Source organism: Peromyscus californicus, unplaced genomic scaffold (genome assembly GCF_007827085.1).
Source record: "Peromyscus californicus insignis strain IS unplaced genomic scaffold, ASM782708v3 Scaffold_10__1_contigs__length_136768540, whole genome shotgun sequence".
Lineage (NCBI taxonomy): Eukaryota > Metazoa > Chordata > Mammalia > Rodentia > Cricetidae > Peromyscus > Peromyscus californicus.
In genome coordinates, this window is record NW_026294391.1 from 89,325,226 (window position 1) to 89,349,395 (window position 24,170).

Genomic DNA, 24,170 nt, shown 5'->3' on the forward strand with positions numbered 1-24,170 from the left:
AGAGAATAGGAAGAAGCAAAGTGCTAGAGAGGCCCACAGAAATCCACAAAGATACCCCTATAATGGGAATTTTAATAATATTTTCTGTTGTAAAAAAACTGAGGATATAATTAATCTTTGTAAAGTGCCTGATACTTAGTAAGTTCTCAGTAAATAGAAAGCCTTTTCTACTTTTTTTTCCCCAGTGTAGTGTTATATAAGGCGGAAAAAGAGAAAATGGCAAGAGTGTGGTTTTATACTTGCACATGGGGTCAAATTCCAACTCTGCCATTTGGTAACCATGGGTGACATCTTCAAGCTCCTAGAACTGGACCTGTCTCTTCTTTTGCTAAGATACAGTATAGGTAAAAGCTGCCTGCACCATAGTGGGTTCTCATTTATAGCTATTAATGATGGACAGAAGGAGACTATTGTAAGTTTTAGGTGCAGCATACTGACTATTGCTAAGGCCCTCACTGAAGTTCTATCCTTTCTTTGGGTGTATGAAAACAATGGCTGTAGGCTAGTGTGGGCTAACTGAAGTGTGTTTGCATTTGCAAGTGATGATATGTTATCTGGAAACATGAAGTAGCCTTACATGTTGGCATTTTGTTTCCCGTTGTTCAGCTCTTCTTTCTCCTTACACCCCCACCATTTTCATCTTCCTACCCGTCTAGCAGCTGTCATACCTGCTCTACAGAGCCTGCACACCTGTTATCCAACTGTATACCTACCCACACCATCGCTGATGTGGAGACACTAGTTATCCCAGGCTGTGTTTTGTCATTTATTTAAGGGTAAGAGGTCAGATGCAATGTCTCATTTTTTTTTCAGACATATTTTAGGCTGCACCCCATTGTTCATCTCTACGCTTTTGCAGATACTCCGTGTGATAGGAAACCTAACCTGCCACAGTGGCACCACCCTGTTGCTCCTGCAGGATGCTGCTCTGCTTTATCATTTCATCATTAGATAAAGCCTGCTCATGGCTGTTTCATTTGCTGCTGTTGATAGAAACATTTGGCAGGGTTCATCTTTGTGGTAGGATTTGAATAATACAAAAAGGCTCTTGGCTCAACTATTATTCCCTCTCTTGATGGTGACAGTGCCTGAAATGCAAAAGAGAAACATTCCTTAAACTGTCTTTAGCATAAAAAAAGTTACAGTGTGCATACCACCCTACAGAGGAATGGTGTGAGTCATTATCAGCTATTAATACTTATAGTCAGAACTGCACTGGAATTCTGCTTCTGTTTAACTACTTTAGGCCTGCTTCTAATTTTGAGCCTGTTTCCTGTTCTGTTTAAGAAAAAAATATGGGGATGATATTAGATGGAGATAAGTATGTAAAACACCTGATAAATGTTTAAGGAACAGTAGTTGAGTAACTGTTATTAGCCTTAAGGAGAGTAGCACTCTGAGAGAATATTCTTAGGATAAATCAACTCAATTGTCAGGAATTAGGTGAGATCTCATTCAGGACTGTTCTGGAGAGGAAAGGCCCTAGTTGAATAGGGACATGACCAAGGATACTCTGGAGACACTGAGAACCTAGAATCAGAAGATTAGAGTGGGGAAGAGGGAGGGAGAGAATTGGACTACATTAATGGGAACGGGAACTTTCCAGCAGAACTGTAGTCTTACTCAGCATGTGATGCTTTGTGAAGGAGTGAGATCTGATGCTCAAGTACTGAAGCAGAAATGGGTGCTAGCATTTCTAACCAGGTCCCTGACAATGGTGATGCTCCTGATCAGCAGCAGACTTACTTCTTAGAAGTAGGCAACTGTTGTAGTGTGAAAATATTCCACAGTAAGACATGGGGATAAGGTCGGGACAGCCAGCAAGTTATTCATCATGGAAAGACGTTGACGCAATTAGGATCGACAATCTGGTTCTCAGTTTGGAAAGCTTTGAAATTTAACTGGTAGTATAACCAGAGACTGGGCTCCTGGGGACTGACTCACAGTTAACCAAATTCACAGGAGACCAATATGTAAGCCAGAATGCCAATTGATTAATTTATAATGAGAAGGGTAACTTCCAAATGGACCTGATACTAGTGTTTGCTGATGAGTGCATTATCTCCCTGTAGGCATATTTACATGAGAAGCTAAATGATAATAAGAAGGTTGCTTGGTGAGGATGGACTCAGAGCAAGAGGATGCTTAATGGTTCACGTCATCAAGCCACTGTAGCCTGATGTCTCCATTTCATAATTGGGCTAGACCTCCAAAAGAAACTGGTGATATTAGCCTCCTGACTAGTCTATTACCAGTCTTGTCTTCATAACTAGCAATCAGGATGGATTTTTAAACCAAGATCTGTTACATTATCCTCATGTTCCACTAGCTTCAATATCAATCCACAATTTAGGGGCTGGAGAGATAGTTCAGTGGTTAAGAGCACTGGCCGCTCTTCCAAAGGACCTGTGTTCAATTCCCAGCACCCTTGTGGCAGCTTACAACTGCCTGTAACTCCAGTTCCAGAGGGTCCAAGGCCATCTTCTGGCCTTCATAAGCACCAGGCACATATATACAGGCAGGCAAAACAGACATACACATGAAAGAAAATTTAAAGTTTCACCATTTAAACTCATTAATTACAGAAAGTATAAAATTCACAGACAAGTTAAGAAAAATAATTTGACACCTATGGTCCACCACCTGGATTTAGCAACAGTTAATCATTTTGTCAAATTTGCTTTGTGTGTGTTCATAGGTGATATGTACGTTGATTCTGCATATTTTAAACTCTTCATGTCCCACCTACTTGACTAGTTTCATTTTCCTTATCTCACCTTTGGTAGCTTACATCTGAAGGTTAGTCTCCTGATTGTTCTCTGTTATCCTCATACACGATTACTTGTGCCTGAATATCGTTTTTATCCTCTTCACTTAAGGAACACCTATGCTTTACTAGATCATACTGTTCATTATTACATATGATCACTATCTGCCTATATCTCTGACTCTCCTGCTAAACCTTGACCTCCTTTAGAACAGGAATGTTCCTTTGATGCCTCTGCTTTTTCAGTACTTTACATTTAGTAAGTGTTCAGAAATAAGAAAAGCCAATGACCTGCTACATGATTCTACCTAATTACCTCACACATAACTCAAAATCAACATGTCTAAAAGGAACTTATCTCTTTCTTATCAACGGTACACATTTTAAGGCCTCTTCCTGTACTCCATGACTGAATGCATCCAGTCTTTAGAACCAAAGACCTCAAGTTTATTCCTCTCTCTGGACCATCCCTCAGAATAAAAGCTGCTGATTTGGCCTTCACACCAACTCCCCATTCTGCCCACATTTCATGTCTACTGTCCAGGTTACCTTCATTTCCCACTTGGAGTACTGCCAAAAATCTACCTCAGCTCCCTGATACTACTCTTCTTCCTTCCAATCTATTATCCACAGAGAAGCCATAACGATCTCTAAATTGCAGATCTGATATTATTCTCTGTTTAAATCCTGATTATATTACTTTTTGGATCAACCCCAGACCATTCCTAGCTTTGCTCCAAATACTCTGAAGGTCTGGCCTTCACTTTTATCTTTTTTTATTACTTTTTTTTTTTTTCAGTGTTAGAGATGGACCCAGAGCCTCATATATATTAGTCAAGTTTTCTGGCACTGAACTTCTCGGACTTCTCATTTGCACTTGTATGACCTTCCTTTTCACACACTAGGTTTCAACCATTTTGCACTTAGAAGGTCTGCTGTAATTGCAGGTTTCCAGCACTTCTATTTCCGGTCTCCATGCCTTCTCTTATGTTGCCCTTTACCTAGAAAGAGTAGTCCTCTTGTGCTCAGCCCAGGTGTATACTTTCCCTGATTTCCTAGTCTGTGTTAGGGGCTCTTCTCCATTATCCACTATTGGTCTGCATAGACCTTTATTATAGAGGCAGTACCATATGCATACATTACTGAGTAATGCAACAATCGCTTCTTACTCTTCGACATTAATTTCATGAGCTTTTAAAAAGTATAGTTGATATTTTACTTGACTTACATTTAGTTCATAGCATATAGTAGATGTGAGATAAATATTTAAGGAGTAATAAATGGATAATATGAATAAACATCTCTTCATATTTTTAGATATCTTACAAAACATCTCCTTTCTTTTGAGCACATTCTCTTCAAAGAATAATATAGTTGATTTTCATTCAAGTAATATTAATTATACTTTGAGTGTTTTTCATTAACAAATTCAATTTCTGGGATTATACTATTTCTTAAAATGGATGATACTACCCTGCTTTTTGTTTGGGAATTTAAATCTCAAAGGTTAACAGCATTGATATTGGGGGCGGTATTTTTCCACTAGTTCCATACCTACCCTAAATGGCTCGTAAAGTTCCTCTTAACACTCAAGGTTCATGTTTCACAGAATAATCACTTACTTATATTTTAGTTGGTGTTTGATAGATGGTGTTAATTGTCCTCTAGGTTTCTTTGGGGTCCTAAGAATATCAGGAATAGAATAAAGCTATACTTAATCTTGGGAAATACTGTTAAGTAAATGCTGGGCCAAGGATTTGGAGAAGGGAGTGTTTGGGAATGTTATGCTGGAAATAAGACTGAACCAAGACAGTAACTAAGACTCAACTCGTAAACATCATTGCCTCCGATTGACAACTGCAAGGTAACAACCTCAATATTATAGACCTCCTGTGCCCCTAAGCTTGTCGAGTAACAATATTTAACATAATTTTCACACTCTGCTAAGCAGGGTCCTAAGCACTTTGTGTGAAGACTTTTAACCATCTGAACAATTCCATGAGGTCATTACTATTACTCCCATTTTACAATTGATGGAGAAATTGAGGAATAGAGAAATAAACTCTAAAGGTTAAAGACTATTCAGAAGCTGGGCCTGGCAGCACATGCCTTTAATTAACTGTAATCTCAATTAGGCAAGAGGATTGCCCCAACTTTGAATCTGGCCTCCTCTTCTTAGTCCCAAGCTGACCAAGGCTACATAGGGAGAAGCTGTCCAAAAATCAAAATCATAAATAAATTCTGAACTGCCTGTCACCAGGTATATTAATTCAGCTTATTTCCATGCACATTTTTGAGAATCCAGTAAATGTAGTCATTGATAGTATTGATAGAAATATCTACTGAAGTAAATCATATCCAACAGTGACACGGGTGAATTGTCTAGATGGGTCAGCCTCATTCTAGTTGGTGTCAAGAGAATAAAGGTAATCTAGTTAAGATCTTGAATCGTGCTGGAATATCAGTTAGGTCAAACCTGATTTGTGGAAGGTGAAAAAAAAAGGCTTGGTTTTGAGATGTGTGAAGATGGTAATTCTGTTTTGACTATCAAGATTGCTTGCAAGAGGCATCTGGTGCAGTGTGTTAACCTGGAGTAATTGTAGGAAAGACAGTCTCACACAGATAGCGCTTGCTGAGATCAGGTAAAGAGAAATGTACCATTTGTGGCCACTAAGAAAATAATTAAATAAAGGGAGTAATGAGGACGCGCTTTGCTTGTCCTTCCTGTTGAAACCAGGAACATCTAACCCCAGCACTGTCCACCTACTCAGATCTCACACACTTCGGACCTGCGGCTTTTCAGAAGTGCTTTCCCATTCTCCCACCTTAAAGCCCAAACTCCCCTTCAGGCAAATGAAAGGGAACACGGTATTCCTGCTTTTCAAAAGGGACTCCAATCCCAATCAGAACTGAAAGCTCCCAAATTGGCGCATTCTCCAGCTCCTCGCCGCCCTTGCATTCTTCCCCCAAGAGGACCCGACACACCTGGCTGCCCAACCTCAAGAGTCCCTCCGGTAATGCCTTCCCACCCGGTGACCCTTTTAAGAGGCGGATCCCGCAGTGTCCTTTCCTCTCTCCCTCCCAGCCACCTCTACCCCCAGCTGGCTGGGCGGAGCTTCGCCCCAGCGTCCCAGAGCCCGACGCGGCCGCGGCAGTCGCGAGCAAGCATCGCTAGCGCTTGCGGGTGGGAGCTGCGTCTGCAGTAGCCTGGCCGCCGCCGCTGCGTGCCCGCCGGCAGCCTGCGACCTCGCTGGCCGCTCGCCCGTTGCTGGCCGCCCGCTGCTCCCCACCTGGCTCGCACTTAGCCCCGGCCAGGGTCTCCCGCCGAGCGCGCGCCATGGGGCCGCCGCCCGGGACCCGGGTCAGTTGCCGCGGCGCCTGCGGAGCTGCCCGGCTGCTGGCTTGGTGCTTCCTTCTGGCTCTGAGTCCGCACGCACCCGGCTCCCGGGGCGCCGAAGCCGTGTGGACCGCGTACCTCAACGTGTCCTGGCGGGTTCCGCACACCGGAGTGAACCGCACGGTGTGGGAGCTGAGCGAGGAGGGCGTGTACGGCCAGGACTCGCCGCTGGAGCCCGTCTCCGGGGTCCTGGTACCGCCCGACGGGCCCGGGGCGCTCAACGCCTGTAACCCGCACACCAATTTCACCGTGCCCACGGTTTGGGGAAGCACGGTGCAAGTGTCTTGGTTGGCCCTCATCCAACGCGGCGGAGGCTGCACCTTCGCGGACAAGATCCATCTGGCTTATGAGAGAGGGGCTTCTGGAGCCGTCATCTTTAACTTCCCTGGGACCCGCAATGAAGTCATCCCCATGTCTCACCCGGGTGAGTGCAGCTACTAATTTGCACCTCTTCAAACCTCTACGTAACCAGTTTCCCCAGTTTCTCTCACTGCTCGCCTCCCTCATCCCCTTACTTGGAAAAAGGGTGCCCTTTTTGCCCCCTCTGAGTAGAGCAGGGTCCTCCCGAGATTCGCCAGGTGTGGGGGTTGGGTGCAAAAAAATTCCTTCAGAATTTAATTTGCCTCTGGTGGAAAAGAGTAAGACAAACGGGGCGGGGTGGGGGGGCGCAGAGGCTGGTACCGCGGGGGTTTTGCGTCTTTTCCTGGTGTTTCAGAAGGGTGCTTTGCCTGGGATTAAAGGTATGGGAGGGTGGACTTTGGCTTTTAAACTCTGAGGGAAGAACATCATTGCCTGGGAATCTCTTTGGAGTAAAAAAACGGATTTTTCTCCCCGGTCTGCTTTCTCTTCACATTTCCTACCTATCAAGTACAAGATTATGTTACAGTACTCGGTTAACCTCGTTGCATTTTTTTGTGGAAACTTTAGCTTTGGAGTTCTCTGCCCAGTGGTCTTGGATCCCAAGTACTTCTTGTTATCAGTGCTTTTGTTTGCCTCTTGACAAATCTGATTTAGGTTCTTGAGTTCCAAAGCAGGTGATTAGTGTTACTGAAGAAATAAAGGCCCAGACTTTGTAAAAGTAGTCCAGGTACTTCTGAAATGTGTGGGCATGGCGGGGAGGGGGGGACGACTATTTTACCCCCTTAAGCCGCACTTCCAGAAACCTCCCTTTTGTGATTTGTGATCCCAGGCCCTGAAGGACAAAGAGAAAAAAGAGCAGGAGAGAAAAATGGAAGAGACAAGTAACAATATTTCGTGGCTGTTAGGAGCCGGGCCTAGAGTCAGACCTTGACTCAAATTTCTGCTCTGGTGCTTACTAGTCCTGTGACCTTGGGCAACTTATCTGAACTCTGAGTCTTGGTACTCTCATCAGTCAAATGAGACAGGATAATAAGAAACCGATTATCCACAGGTTTGCCTCTAGAGTAAAATGAAATAAAACCTTCATGAGTCTAGGACAGTGCAACTAAATAAAGGTTAACAGATAGGGAGAATTCTTTAGGAGTCCCTGGATAAAGGAATTTAGTTATTTAAATGCGTGAGAATTTGTGTTTTGCTTACAGTAGTACCATTGGCCCTGCCTGAAGAGCACTTGCATTGAGTGGATGTGTGGTATAATGGAGAGAGCACTGAACTGGAACTCCAGAGATTTGAGTTCCTCTAAGCCCCTTTGCTTGGCTCAGCTTGATGACCTTGTACAAGTTACATGTCCACTGTAGGTGTAGAGGGTGGGCACCGAGTTGGCAGAGCATGCAGAGATACAGCTGAGATGAGAGAACACTATGGTCTGGATCAGCTCTAAAATGCTGCAGTTCTTAGATTTAGTATATTGATTAAGGGAGCAAACTGCATGCTTCCTAGATAATACATTGATTAGAATGCAATTACATTTTAAAGGCTACTAAAGTTGAATAATGAGGCTTAGGAAAATGTAAAGTCTTTATTTGGCTATCTGATTTTACAAGGATTTGGCTTAGTCTTCTCCAAATGAGGTTCATTTGCATGAATGAATTCCAGTTGAATAATATATTTTATTTTAGAGAGTGCCTCATTGAGCTACTGTACTCCTGCTGAGGATATTTATCTGATAGTTTTAGGAGACAAATTAACTTTTGTTGAGCTCCTACTATGTGCTAGGCTTTCCACATTGACAGACACCATAGTGTAGGAGGGAAAACAGTCAAGATTGGCAATCCAATTCTGGATTTAAAACACAATAGTTTTGTGACCTTGGACAGATTATTTAACCTTACTGAGTCTTGGTTTCCCTGTCTGTAAAATGAAGATGATATTTATGTTTTGATGATTACTAAAGATAATAGATAAGCCAGGTAACAGATGATAAACAGCCATAAATGTTAGTTGTATAATAGATTAATGATAAAAGGAAGCAAAAAGTGAATTCGCAAATGTATAATTATTCAGCTACCATTTTGAAGACATGGATAGCTTGAAAATCTAATTAGGTCTATTGTGTTTCAGGATCTCAAATGTGAATAAAGGAAGTTACAAGGGCAATGTGCGATTTGGATACTTTGAAAGCTTTGTATTATCCAAATCGATGGTAGAACAGGTAGTGCTGTTAGCTACCCAACAAGCTAACCAAATTCTTTTGAGGCATAGAAAGACATTTCTCTCTTGAACTTCTAGGGAAACTACTTTTCAACATAGAGAGAAGCCACTGTATTCACATTTGCTTTGAGTATTTGGAAAGTACTGTGCTGTTTGCGTTTCTCTCTCCCGAGAACAAATCTAGGGCTTCCTTTTCAACATTTGGTTTAAAAAAATGCCTTGGATCCTAGTGGTGGATAGGTAGGACTGAAGTTTCTGTTTTAATTCATTATGGATTACCCAGGAGCACCAAATATGGAAAAGCCATTGCTGTCTTCTTTGTTTACAACCTCCATCTTCAGACTGTCAAAGGGGTACACTTGAATCATTTGTCCTTTGAATTTGTACAGAATATTTATGTTCTCCCCTATCAAAACCATAAAATCTTAAACATACATTGTTTCAGGTGATTGAAACAAGTGGTTTCAAACCACTGCTTTTGTTTTGTTTACTTGTTTGTTTTGGAGGCAAGATCTCACTGTCTAGCCCAGAGCGGCTTCCAACTCCAATGAGAGTCAGTTGGCCTTGAAAACTCCTGATCCTACTGCTTCAGCCACCTAAGTGCTGGGATTACAGGCCATTATCATGCCTGGCAGAACCATTACTTGATAATTATTTATTCATTCATTTATTTATTTATTTTGAGAGAAATTCCACAATATGTGAGCAATCAATTAAGGCAATGAAGCAATTTTCTTAATAGATTACAAAATTTCACAAAAAGGTAGTCTACTGTTAGCTGGGCATGCTGGTACACACCTTTAATCCCAAACAGAGTTCAAGGCCAGCCAAGGCTCTACAGAGAAAGCCTGCCTCAAAAAACAAACAAACAAACCCACAAAACATAGTCTACTATTAACCCATGCAATTTATGTCTGTATTTTATTTTGGTTACAAGCTATTCAGAAAACCCTGTTTCACATAGATAAAAAGGATACATGTGAAGTAATAGCTTGCTGTGGAATGCCTGAATATATAGATTTCAACCAAATTGATCCAGAAATCTGTATAAAAATTCTGAGGAAAATTTGCTAGCAAAGTTTAATTATTCAGAGTCACTTCAAATATGAAAATGCGATGAGAAGCAGCCAGAATTGAGAGTAAGCACTGAAGCCATCTGAAATGTAGGTTTTCACGATGAAGTATGTGAAGCATGCTTTCTGTATTGCACAACTTACTGTTCTTTCTCAGATCAAGCAGATGGGCCTAAGCCATGCCTGCTGTCTAATTGAGCACAGCCTGCGGGTTGAAGTGATCTGTGTACTGGCTTGTACAGTTTTCCTTGCATCAAGATGAGCAGGCATGAATGTATTGAAGGGCCCATGCGGAGCTACAACCTTCATCGTCTGTGACACATTTACGAGAACTTGAAACATGTGCGAAGAGGTGACAGGAGAAACCTTGTTCCTGAGGGCTTTATTTAAAAGAAAATGAATGAACTAAACAGTGTAAGTTAATGATGGGGTGCTCTTTCATCAAACAGTTCAGTCTATAAAAGTTGCTTGTATACTTTGTTGAATGATAGTGAAGTACATTAGTTAAGAGAATGGGGGCCTGCCACTTACTCTTTCTAATCTTTAGGGCATTTCTTTTACTTCTGCCTTCTCTCTTATCTATGATCGGCATAAAAAGAACTTTTAAAAAGCCTCATGAGGTTGCTCAGATTAAATTAGATAGTGTTGATGAAATGTTCTTTTTAATCCCAGTAAGCTCGTTAAATGTATTTTATAAAATGAAAATGGAATCCTATGTTTAGAGGAGAAAATGTAAAAATGAGCAGCCTCCAGTACTTCAAAGTCCACATAACTCACAATCTCAGCTTAAACCCTCTAGGCATAGAGGATATCAGGCAGAATTGTTTTTTTTTTTTTTTTCACAAGGAAAAACTTTTCATCTTCCAAGCTTTGAAATTCTTTTCTTTAATAGCTTCTTCTCAGTTAAGCTACCATTTTTTATTCCATTCAAAAAGGACTTTGAAAAACTGTTTGTTTGTTTGAGCAGACTCACTCAGTAAACCAGGTTGGCTTTGAACTCACAGAGATCTGCCTGCCTCTGCCTCCCTAGTGTTGGGATTAAAGGTGTGTGCCACCAGGCCTGACCCTGAAAAACTGTTTTCTACTGATTTATCCCTGTCCCAATCCCTGCTTGACTCGTTTTTTTTTCTTTTCTTCTAAAATAGTAACGTTCCCAGTAGAATAAGTTGATTGGAGGTGGTGATGATTTGCCAGTGTGCAATACCACTGCCATTTCCAGATGTGCCCTTCATACCTCTGCAGTACTGTATTTGACGCTGTGAGCCACGCTTGGACTTCTCCCAGTCTCTTGCTTCCCTGTTTTATTAGCCAGTTCACCTACCACTTCTTTTACATTGCACTCTGCCTCACAGCTCCCGGCTCTTTCATGAACAGCTGTGGCATCAAGTTGATGCTATCACTTTAAATACTGTCACACAGTCCCCTTCTCTCTTGTGATAATTAATACCCTGCTTTCAGTTTCCATGCCTTCTCTTGGAGAGCAGCAGTTAGCTTCCCGATTGGTCTCTTTGCCTCCAGTCATTTTCTTCCTGCAGACAGTTCTTCCATGCTGCTACCAGAGCACAGCTCTGATCACAGAAATGCCATTGCTTATACATTTTACAATTCATTACTCACATAGCGTATACAACTTAATAAATTGGTCCCAAAGTGCTTTGAAAACTTTATATTCCTCTTCTCTTTGATACTGAAATGTACTCTATCCTTTCCTGTAGTGGGTAGCCATTCCAGCTTTGATCTGGAAGTTCCAACCCCCATTGAGGCTTTGTCAACTATCACGCCTACAAGGCGGGGCCAAGAGAGGGCCCTAAAGACCCTAGATGCTGGAGGTAGACGGAGGAGAGTTCTCCAGAGAACACCGCTGGACTGCGCTGCGTCTTTCCCAGACCCTGTTACCTATCCCTTCATTTGTAAGTTACGCCACTAAATAAATCTCCCTTTTAACTATGTGGAGTGGCCTTAATAATTTCACCAATACTTTCCTAGTATTATTTGTTTAAATGGTCATTTTTAATCATTTTTAAAATTATTGTGAGTATGTGGTGAAAGAGGACAACCTCCCAGAGTCGATTCTCTCCTTCACCCCGGGGCCTGGGGATCCAACTCCAGTCATCAGCAAGCTCTTGAACCTGCTAGTTGAGTGTACTTCTGCTATTATTCTTCCAACTCTGCAGCTCAGAAACCCACCCATCCTTCAAATTTCAGCACAGATGCTTCCTTATTGTTTAGAATATGTTGTCTTTAAAAACTGTTTAGCTTGTTTACTTAATTTGAGACAGGGTCTCACCATGTAGGCCCGGGTAGCCTGAAATTAGAGAGATAGGTGAGGCTGGCCTCAAACTCACAGAGATCCCCCTGCTTCTGCCTCTTGAGTGTTGGGATTACAGGCATGGGCCACCAAGGCAGCCAGTTTCATTTTTAATTAACACACAGTAATTGCACACATATCTGAGGTTCAGTTGTGGTGGTGCTATACAATTTTTCCCTCTGCCTGCTACAGCGCACGCCTGAAACAAGTAACTTTTCTTTAGACAGCACTTGATCTCTCCTCATCCTTTCTGCCTTTTGTCTGTTGTTATTTGTTTACATATTTTGCCTTTCTACTAGGTGGTAGTCATTTTAATGTTTTCTAATCTTTAGATTCCTCAGGAGAACCTTTCTTCTTGATGTACTTTATAGAAATGCTTTTTGAGCCGGGTGGTGGCGCACACCTTTAATCCCAGCACTCGGGAGGCAGAGGCAGGTAGATCTCAGTGAGTTCAAGGCCAGCTTGGTCTACAGAGCAAGTTCCAGGACAACCAGGAATGTTACACAGAGAAACCCTGTCTTGAAAAACAAAAACAAAATGCTTTTTGAATCGTCCTAAACACCCAAGAAGTCAAATGCTAGAGGGTCATAAGATCCGCTAGAACAGTATCTTAGGACTAGAAACTGGACTTCATTTTATTGAGCATAACTAACTGGGTTCCTTGTCTGCATATGCAAAATAGAGTAAATAGCATACTCTGTTAAAGGATTGAGGATTTCATAGCAGGGAGACTATATGATAAGAGTAGAGAAATACTTCGAACTACAGGCTCCTTAGTTTCTATAGTGACCAACATAATGACTAAACTCTATGGATTTTTAACAAAATTACCTGAGTAACAAGAAAATGATGACACATATGAGTTTTTACGTTGTGCTTACCTAACTATGCTGTTTTTGAATGTTTAAAAAACTATTTGTGCCAGCCTTCAACTTGTGTCTCCAATGAAAATGCTTCCATTGAACATGTTGAACTTGGAATTTCCCAGCATAAAATGATCCCACCTTTACAAAAGGAAATGCAGCTGGATGAGCACATTGTTTTCTGTGCACATAATGAAGGACTTTAGCCCCTTTACCTCTAGAAAATATGTGTTATCACATATATACTATCACACTGAACCTCTATGTTCCCACTTCTAAAATGATAAAAATTTGTAATTAAAAGCACTGAGTTGTAATATAGGAATGGAGTATACATAGTACATACATACATTTTCTTTGTTATTTTCTGATTACAGAGCTAAGTATAGGTAAAATGTAAAAAGAAAATTATTCAACATTCCCTAGCCCAGAAGTAAACACCATTAGTAGTCTTTCTTATGTAATTTTCTGTGTATGGGTATAGCATTTTATTTTACTTTTACCAGAGTAGTTAATTTATTATAATTAATGTCATGGTAGTAATATTCAGAAAAATTTTTAAAAGGCATACAAGTTTGTAGTAAAACCCATTTGTCATATTAAAATGACATATAAAACCCATTTAGTGTTTTAACCATAATTTTCTTTTCCTAAGTATATATTATTTTTTTAATTCTACATATGTACTGTGTACAATTACAGCCCTGTATCAAAACTCAATGCTTTTAATTACAAATTTTCCTTGTGTGGGTAAAATTGAGAAGCAAGTTCTCTTCTCGTTGAAGGTCATGGCAATTGACTAGGGAAGGGGACTGAACCTCTCTCCCACTAGCTGTCAGGAAGGAAGTGCAATGGTGGGATGAAGAACAGTATGATTTACATGGGTTCAAACAAAAATATGTTCCCCAGAAATGTTTACAGAAAGATAGACTCACCAGTTTGAAAGTGCTTTCTACTACCCCGTGTGCATTGTATGTTATGACTTTGTTCTTTTGAAATACTTTCTTTTTCTGAGACAGGGTATGGTGTATCCCAAGCCAACCTTCAACATCGGAACCCATGATGACCTTGAAATACTGATCCTCTAGCCTCCACCACCAGGGTGCTGGGGTTACAGGGGTGTGCCACCAAGCTCAGTGGGTGCAGAGGATGAAACCCAAGGCTTTGTGCATGCTAGGCAGGCTGTCTACCAACTGATTTATATCCTTAGCCACCTTTGAAGGATTTGCTCAGCATTTGTACTTTAGTTACCCTCCTCTCAATACTCCTAGAGGTGATGTCTTTTTTGCAGTGGAGATTTTCTCCCAGCTCCCTTTTGCTTGATGAAGTTGTACCTCATTGATTGACGTAGCTTTAGAAAAATTTCTGTCCACCCAACTTTAAAACATCACTGGAGTTTTTCCAAACTTTGATAGGGTGCCTTGTATTTTCAGAGAGGATTGCACTGGGTTGGAGATCCAGCACTGGAAAAAGGAGTGCGAAAATTTATAAATTTTAGTGAAGTATAGCATACATACTAAAAAGGTACATGAATCATAAGCTCATAGCTCAATGGGTTATTCACAAATGAAAGCCCTTGTGTAACCTGCACCTAACTCAACAAAATGAAATAATATCAAATCCCAAAAGATAATAGAATAGCCCAATGTAAAAAAACTTTGATGTACCATAATTACTAATTGTGCCGCTTGAGAGACGGTCCCCTTGTAGTATGTGATAGCCCAATCAGCCATAAAAGCAGTATAGTGATTATACTCTTCTACATTTGAAAGGTGTTATTTATTTATTTTTGAGACAGGATTTCTCTGTCTAGCCCTGGCCGTACTAGAACTTGCTCTGTAGACCAGGCTGGCCTCGAACTCACAGAGATCCGCCTGCCTCTGCCGCACTGCTGGGATAAAAGGTGTGTGCCACCACTGCCCGGCATAGGGTGTTATTTTATTACCAAATACATGGCGTGTGTGTGTGTGTGTGTGTGTGTGTTTTAACAGGGGTACTAAGACAGTTCCCAGTTGCTCCACTCTGCTCTACAATATCCACTTTGCAGCTCTGAATGAGACTTTTGTCCTTTGTCCTCTTCCTACTCTCTCTCGTTTTCAGCTGTATATGGCCTTCTGTGCGTCATGGTATGTGTTCTGCTTGCATTTGCCAATAGACTAACTACAATATTGATTTTTTTTTTAGCTAGACAGAGTCTGGTGATTCATGTTGAGCAGTGGGAAACCAGATGTAATTGGAGGTTATTGGGTTCAGAATCTAATTGTGAATCACTTGGTTTTAACACTTGAACAATCAAGTTAGGTACCAATCTGCAACTTCCAGTTAACTCTATTCAATTTGACCTTTTCTGAAAGATGACAGCACTAAAATTGGTTGTGCCTTTATGATCTTGCTAGACATTACCATTTCAGAGAAAACATTGAAGTGGCTTAGACAAATGCTGCCTGCAATTAACATTATCTTGGCATTTAAAAAGAAAATAACACCATATTATTAACATTGGTGGTGAAATTACAGGTTATTTTCCTCTTCCTTGTTTTTCTGTATTCTCTGATTTCTTGGTATGAATAAATTTTACTTTTGTAATCAGAAAAATTGTTCTTAAGAAAACCTCAATCCTCCAATAGTTTGGTAAAGCTTAAAGAAAGAATTAATACTGCAATATAATAAGAACATGTGGTTATAGAATGATTTACAGACTGAGAATTTAGGAATTGCTTTTGGCCTTTTGAATGTAGTTATATGATTATTAGGTTGCATCCTTCTTCTAAACACTAATTGATTTTTTTTCATATGTAAAAATCAGACTCCAACTCTAAAGAACTTGAAAGTTTTGGGTCTTCCTATTTTGTTATGAAATGCTTCTATTTTCTTTTATATTTAAAACTTTTAGCCTCCCTTTGTACATATAGAACCATAAATACCACATCTTTCTTTGTAGTTTTCTTTCTTTTCCAGAAAAGGCTTGCTGCATCATACTAGCATCCATTTTATTCAATACTTTGAAGACTTGTGCGTAGTTTAAAGAATTCAATGTTGACGATTTCCACCCAGCAGCGCTAGGTTCTCTGATAGTTTTTGTCACTCTAGGAAGGGGAAAGAATTTTTACTGGAGTAAGAGCAGTGGGGAACCTTAGTATTCTTGTTTTATACTTTATTAATGGTGGATGGACCATTTTGGCTCATTAAAACTGAATTACTTCTTAATTTCCCTTGAAATTGCTTTCTCCTATGTGAAACTCCACTAGTTTGTGGTTCACACAAGAACTCCTTGAATATATAGGTTGCTGTGGTACCCTTTCCTTTCCTCTTAATAACTGTGCCCTACTTTTTAGCCCACCCCCATACTCAGCCTTTACAAGTTTGGTAAATCCTATCTTAAGTACTCTTACACTTTGCACATATAGGTGTGTTCCCATTCTTCTGCTTCCTTCTCTCTCTGTCTCTCCTCCTTCCCCTATACTCGCCTCTCTCTTTTCTCAGGTTCTGATCTCTGTTACCTTCTTCCTGCTAGGTGACTGTACTTCTTGTGAAGTGAAATTAATCACTATATAAAAACTCTGTGCTCTTGATATATAATGACCTTGAGTGGGTAGTTATACTCACTCACATAATCGCTGCAAAAACTCTAATCAGCTATATAATCCTCCTGATTAAATACACTTTCTCATGTTCCACTATTCCAGATAAATCTGAAATGTTTTTGTTTGCTTTGCTTTAGGTATTATAATGATATGATCTTTTGAAAAACTTTTATTTAATTTGAGGTTAAGTAATCATTTTTATTTTCTTAGGTTTGAATCCTCAAAGCATTTTAACATTCATTAATCTGTGTGCTCTTTTGAAAATCCAATTTCTTTTAGCAACATTACTGTGGGAAAAAAGTGTTATGTCTAGTTCCAAACAATTAGCTTACAAATAAACTTTAGAATATTACCCAATAGTGTTTCTGTTGTTGCTTATAATGATCGTCCTGTTGCTCTTTAGCTTATTAGAATCTTCCAATGTGCTGCTTTGGACTTTATTGTATTCAATTTCTTTGTCACATGGATCATGATTCTCCCTTACCATTTCCCTGTGGTTCACCCTGAAGAAATTTTGTTTTTCTAATATTTGATGATCTCTGAAGATTATTTATTTATTCTAATAACACTTATAGTATTCTTAATTTTTTAAAGATATTTTATATTATGTGTATGTGTGTTTGCCTACATGTATGTCTGTGCACCATATGCCTGTAGTGTCTTTATAGGCCAGGAGAAGGTATTGGATCCCCTGGAACTGGAGTTACAGATAGTCATGAACTACCAACCATGTGCTTGTAACTGCTGAACCATCTCTCCGGCCCCTGTACTTAAGTTACTTTTTAAAAATATCTTAAGTTTGACTTGTGCTTTAGTTAGCCATCGGCTTTACAAGTGCATCTTTTATCTTCTTAGAAGATTTAAATAGTCATTTGGGTAGAGACTAGAAAAAGATGCAATGGTTTTCGGTGAGAATTTCATTCATAAAGCCATGAGCAAACCATCTACAACACTGTTTCCAAAGTACTCTTCTAAAGAGTGTTTGCATCCAATTCTTGGTTTTCACTGATTGTATTTCATTTTCACGAAGGCAAGAGATATGAGGTATCAGAACTGGCCAATGCAAAGATAGCCTGTCACCTCCTTTCTGTAATCCTCAGCTGTTTGTCTTTTCCTGGGAATACAGGAACAAGCATCTATTCATCCCAAATAAGGCGCTGACTAAAGAAATAATTCCACACGATTCTAACTTAGTGAACTAGTGAGTTTATTGGGATTGCTCACAGGCGTATGGATGGCTCAAAGCAGCTGCATCACTGAAAAGTGTGAGTGACAACTCATGAAAGCTACATCCATGGAGCTCCCTGCAAGACTTGCAGCCAGCTCAGCCAGCAGGAGACTTCTTTCCAACAGTACTTAGTGCTTATATAACTGGGGGAGGGGGCTTTTTCTTTCATTTTTAAAACTTTTTTTGTTTCAAATTAAAATTTTCTGTACAGTATATTCTGATCATGGTTTCCCCTCCCTTGTCTCCTCCCAGAACCTCCCCATAGTGAATTTTTTTCATTAATTTTTTTTATAATGTATTGTATTTATATTCTATTCCTTCCCTCAGATTTTCCCAGAAACTTTTGTGGGGGCTCTTTTGAATCTTGTTAAGTTTCAGGAATTTTCTGAGACTTAGGAGTTGTTTATTGCCTGAGCCTTTTGAGTGTCATTTGCTCCCTGAGTCTTAACAATCTTTCCACCTGGATGGAATATTTTAGTAATACCCTCAGACCACTGCATTTTCTCTTCTATTTGGCTGATGCTTATTGGTTAAACTCACTAACAAGGTAAGGGAATTGACTTAACCTTGAATAATGTAAGGAAAGGCCAACAGATAGCCTTTGGTAGTAAGGAAAGCTACTTGACTGCTTTATTTTTTATTTCAATCTATGGTACCAAGGGTGAAGGTGTTCCATTTGAAAATGGAAGATAGCATATTACAATACAAGAACAGGTGTCCTTGAGTCTGATTGCTTGGCATGAATTCCTGCTTTACCCATGAGTAAATATGTAAAATGGGGCATTTTGGCAACCTGAACCTCAGTTACTTGCTCATGAAGGAGACCTAGTAATACCTATTCTCCCTGATGCTATAAATAAAGTGTTGAACCCCTAGTGAACAATTGAAGAATGATAGTTCTCTTGAACTTTTGCTAACAGTCCTTTTTATTAGTTTGAAACATAGTACTTTCCTACTAGCTGTTTTAGTTGTTCAGTATCATACTTTGAAATCTGTAATTGTTTTACATGCAAAAAGAAGAAAAGAGCAGAGGCACCCATACTGCTATTTTCTTCTGGGTAGTTTCTAAAAGAAATTATAGGAAAATGCATAATGAAGAAGCGAGTCCAGGCATGGTGGCAAATGTCTGTTGTTGTAATACTTAGGAGTGTGGTGTCAGCCTGGGTACATGGCAAGACCCTGTCTCAGTATAAAACAATGACAACTATGGACATAACTCAGGGGTAGAACACTTGCCTATCATATTCAGGTCTCCAATTTGATCTCCAGCACAATAAGAAAACAAAGCAAGACAAAAAAAAATAGAAAAAAAAATGAGAAACCTACCAAATAAAACAGAAATGGAATATAGGAACAACTGTCATGCCTTCCATTCCTTCTATGCATTTCCATTTTTTAAAAGTCAGAACAAACCTTAATATTAAGAGATTACACCTCATCAACAGAAATGTTTCTGGCCCTTTTTCTGGCACAGAGGTAATGGGAAGGGATTTAGGAATCAGATGGATTTTGATATGATTCCCAGTTCATTTATCTCCTGTAATAGCTTTGTGAGCTTTGCCAAATTAATCTCTTTAAAACTTGATTTCTACCCATGTAGAGTGGAGAATAATAATTATGTCTACATTATAGGTTTATTATGATGGATAAATATAGATAAAGAATTAGGTGCACATTTTAATACATTAAAAGGAAAGCTTAATTTTTCTTTCACCTAATCTATAGCCAGGTCTTAGAGACTAGCAGTGCACATCACTGTAGCATTTCTCAGAGCCTCTAATATGCTAGGAAACTCCGTTCAACTTTATTTAATGTGTTGTTTCTGAGCTTCTTTATTTATAGACTTCCTTTTTACCTCCCAAATACTAAACATCTGAAATACGATTTGGGAGTTCTGACTAGCATGCACTTGACAACTTCTCCCATTATTTTTTAATGTTGGCCTCATAATTTTAACCACATCAAAAGTCTTGTCAATTTACAGATGTAACTAAACCAGTAGAGTTCCCTCAACTCATTATGGAAAGGACAGAATGCTTCAAATGTGACAAACATTTATGTATATGGTTTGTACCTTTTAGATCATGCTGATGACAGTTCAGTGTAGATATCTACAGGCAATGCTTGTTTTTTTAATGAGTCTTAGAAGCAATTTATTATGAAAGGATAAAAATATGATTTTTTAAATTATCTGTGGGGTATAGTATAGAAGCTAGCCATGTGATACTTTATACAAGAAGAAATCCAATATATTGAGGTATTCATATTTATGACATTGGGGTACCTATATCATAATGGAAGTTATCCAGAGGCATTATAGAATCTCCTTTAATTTATAAAAGTCTAATTAATATTCCTTTAGGTGTATAAGTTTTATACCTTTGAATTCTTGTGCCCAACTCAAAATGAAGACTTTATCTCCCAACACAATATTCTTTCTAACTATAATGATAATGCAATTTCCAATCAAATCTCCCTGTTCCAAACTATTACTGAAGAGAATGCAAAAGAGGTTCCAAAACCAGCAAAAGTTTGGACCTCCTGTATGTTGGATGTGAAGGAGTAGAGGTTTAATCAAGTAATACATAGGCATAAATTGCAATGTCATTGTTTCTTTCCATGGAGTTCATAGTTTCAGGCTGTATTGAATTTTTCCTGGTCAATAAGAGTTTAGTCGGTGTTACACTTTGGATCTGGAGTGTCTCCCAAGGAAACATGTGTTAAAGGTTTGGTCTCCAGCCTGTGTCATTCCTGGGAGGTGGTACATCTTCTAGACATGAGCCTAATGAAATAAAGGAAATGGGCCCTTGAAGGGAATGTTGGGACCTTGTCCCTTCCTCTGACCTTGTTTCTCATGGGCTTGTGGTAAGTAGCTTTGTTCCGTCACACACTCCCCATGCTAGTGTTCTGCCTTGCCACATGTCCAAAACAAATAGGCCAAGTTCCCAGCCTAAATAATCATGAATTGAACCCATTGACATTTTTAGCCAAAAGAACCTTTCCTTTTTGAAAGTTGTCTTAGGTATTTTGCCACAGCAGTGTGTAAATCTAAATGACATAGTCTAGCTCTCAATGTCAACTTAGGAATTTCAGGTCTACACAACAATAACACTGGCTGATGTCTAAAGTTGGGCACCATTTAAGATACAAAGCACATCTCTCTTCTATATGTACTTAAATTAGTTCCGTTTGGCCTAAAAGATTGAGAGTAACATGGCAAGTGCTGGAGGCTATGTTCCAGTTGAAGGGTAAGCTTCTAAGTCTAGGCTGTGGCTGTGATCTGCACCCAAATGTTTGCCCGTGAATTCTCCTTTCTAAGACTTTATAATGTAGGAAAACAAAGCTGATCAATATGAAGGCAAAAATATCAAATGTTCACATGCATGGATTTTCTTTCTCTGAAATCCTTATTACTTCCATCTAGTTACCTTTTTATTAATGCTCAGCAAACTATCATTCTAATATCTTAAGTCAGTAGTTGTTTTGCCCTGTGCCGTCAACTGTTCCCATTGGATTCTGAACTTGATGGTTTTTTTTAAAAAGAGAGAACATGAAGTTGGGTGGATAGGGAGGTAGGGATGGACTTGGGTGGAGTTGGAGGAGAGTAGTAGATATGATCAAAGTATACTATATGAAGTCCCAAACAATTAATAGAAATATTATTTAAAAATTAAAAAGAAAACTGAAGGCCACTTAAAGAATATCCTGATGAATGAATAAAATAACTAATTTTTAATCAGCTTTGATCAGCTTTGTTTTCCTACATTATAAAGTCTTAGAAAGGAGAATTCACGGGCAAAACATTTGGGTGCAGAATGCAGCCACAGCCTAGACTTAGAAGCTTACCCTTCAACTGGAACATAGCCTCCAGCACTTGCCATGTTACTCTCAATCTTTTAGGCCAAACGGAACTAATTTAAGTACATATAGAAGAGAGATGTGCTTTGTATCACTTACATATAGTTGTATTTCTGTGTGATGGGATGTGAAGTAGGCATGACGCAGCTTGCAACACAATGGAGTGTTGTGTTTGAAGGAAAAGCACGTGTGGGATAGGCCTGTCGGCTGAACTAGCTATTCTCTTCAAATACCTCTTTTTAACTTGACAACCTCCTGACAAACAGGAGCTCTTTAGAGCTCAATATTTGGAAGACCTTTTCTCAAAAGTGAAAACTGCGCCTGTCATTTCAAGGAACACCACTGACAGTATTTGATACCAGCGATATAATTTTAAGTTTTCAGGCAAAATTGAAATATAAAATGTACCCACCATTTGAACTTGATAACTTCCTGATATTTTGACTTTTCTGATAACATCAGAATTGATATTAATAACCAACTTACTTTTTTATGTGTGTAGTCTTTTATGTGTGAGTTATCATTTATATCTGTATAATCCAGTGAAACAAGACTTTCCAGATGATTAGTGAACAATATTTAAATGGACAAATGAAGCTGAGGATATAGCCTAGTTGATTAAGTGCTTGCCCCAGAACTCATGTGACAAAACTGGGTACAATTCTGCACATTTACAATACCAGTACTACAATACCAGTACCTGGCAGGTTGAGACAGGTGGATCCCTGGGGCTTGCCAGCCAGCCTAGCTTCTTAGTGAGATCTAGACCAGTGAAAGATCTTGTCTGAAAAACCAGGGTGGATGGCTTCTGGGGAATGACACCTTAGGTTGACCTCTGGTCTCCGTGGGCCACAAACATGGACATGTACCCACATACATATACAGGAGTCCCCCATGGGACCAGGACCATGTACACACACACACACACACACACACACACACACACACACACACACACACACACACACACACACACACACGGGATGGGAGAGGTGTGGATAAATAAAAAATCCATTCAATAGCAAGGCAAACCGGTGGATTTCCATTTAACCAAGTAGGGAGGGTCCATTGATAGTTTTAAATTATACCTTATACCTAATAAAGAATTCAGTTTGGGTGTAGGATCCGAGTGCAGTATATACAGTTATCTGAATATACTATTAAAGCAACACTTAGTCCTAGTTTCATCATTTCTGTAAGTAAAAATTTATATGCCTCCACTAAAATCTCATGATTGTACTAATACAAAAGCATACATGAATTTCCAGCTGCTATGAATTTCCTTGTAATAAGTCAGCCATTAAAGAGGTTTGCTTAAATGATAAATAATACCACTATTTTTTACTGTATTTTGAAGAAATAATATTTATTTTAACAAAATTTTGTTATATATTTATGATAACTTTAAATGAATGAATAAATATTTTTTAAATTCCTTAGTATTAACTTCTAATATGGTAAATGTCTCTAGAAATAACCTAAATAAACAAAGGTTCTTTGAAGTCATAAGTAACTTTAAAACATGTAAGTGTCCTAAGATCAGAAAATTGGAGAATTGGGAATCTAGTTCTTGGGTTCTTAATGATATACTAAACATAACTACTAGTGGAAATCAGAATAGTTAAGATGGGACTAGATGTTTTCAAAACAGTTATGAGAATTGTTACTTGTAAATGTGATAGGTCTTGCACAAATTATTCAGCTGTGACCTTTTCTACAGAGTTGCTGCTATTTCCCTACTATCTTTAATATGCTGCTTCTGAAGACTCCATCTTCCAGAGATTGTTTTGTGTTATATCCAAATGGATCCATTCCCCAGTTCTCTGGTATCATAGAGCCCTCCAAACCTACAGTTGAAATATTTGAGAGTCCATAGAAATAGAGCAACTTTCTATACTCTCCACAGTTCTGTATTTTCTGCCTTACAAAAGTACTTCTTAGATTTTTGTTCTTATGAGCTTTGGTATTCCTGACTGAAATAGTTGTTTTCCCCGACTGCCCTAGAAGTTTATGCTCTAAAGGAAAAATAAGTCTCTGAAAACCACTATGGACAAAGTGAATTTTCCAAGGGACATGTGATTGTTTCCAGGTTTTGCTAATGGGAGATTGTTGACTGCATTGGAACTCCTTACAAGCTGACTTTGTCCATTCTCGATAGCAGTGAATTCCTAAGTGCTGACTCCATTGCAGTGTCAGGATGCCTGGACAGCACTGATGTGAGCTTAGTTTTACAACATGACTTTGGACTTCAGTGCCCTTATTTGTGATTTACTCTTGGTGAATTCTTGTGCTTTCCTAATATTAAAAGAGTGCTGTTTTTGCTCATCTCCTGATGTTTTATATTGCAATGCCAAGGTCCTGTGAATATGCTGTCATTGTGCTTAGAATATTCTATATGTTATAAAAATTTATCATAGCTTATTTTATATTTTGACATATTAGTATCGAGGCAAGTTAATAAGGTCCAGAAACATAGAACTTACTATGTCCTAAGTAATCTAGAAATACCTGTTTAATGAGG

The 24,170-nt window shown here is 39.2% G+C and overlaps 1 protein-coding gene across 2 annotated transcripts in view; it reads left to right on the forward strand.

Annotated features, from left to right (window-relative positions):
* The window catches only part of Rnf128 (ring finger protein 128), a 109,443-nt gene that overhangs the window by 47,599 nt on the left and 37,674 nt on the right, over positions 1-24,170 (forward strand). The window contains exon 1 of one of the 2 annotated variants that reach the window (XM_052736595.1): positions 5,868-6,588. The exons of the other annotated variant lie outside the window; for it this stretch is intronic. Within the exon in view, the coding sequence (XP_052592555.1) occupies positions 6,105-6,588 (484 nt within the window). The 5' untranslated portion in view covers positions 5,868-6,104. Of the gene's footprint in view, positions 1-5,867; positions 6,589-24,170 lie in introns of those variants that run through there. 2 annotated transcript variants of the gene reach the window in all.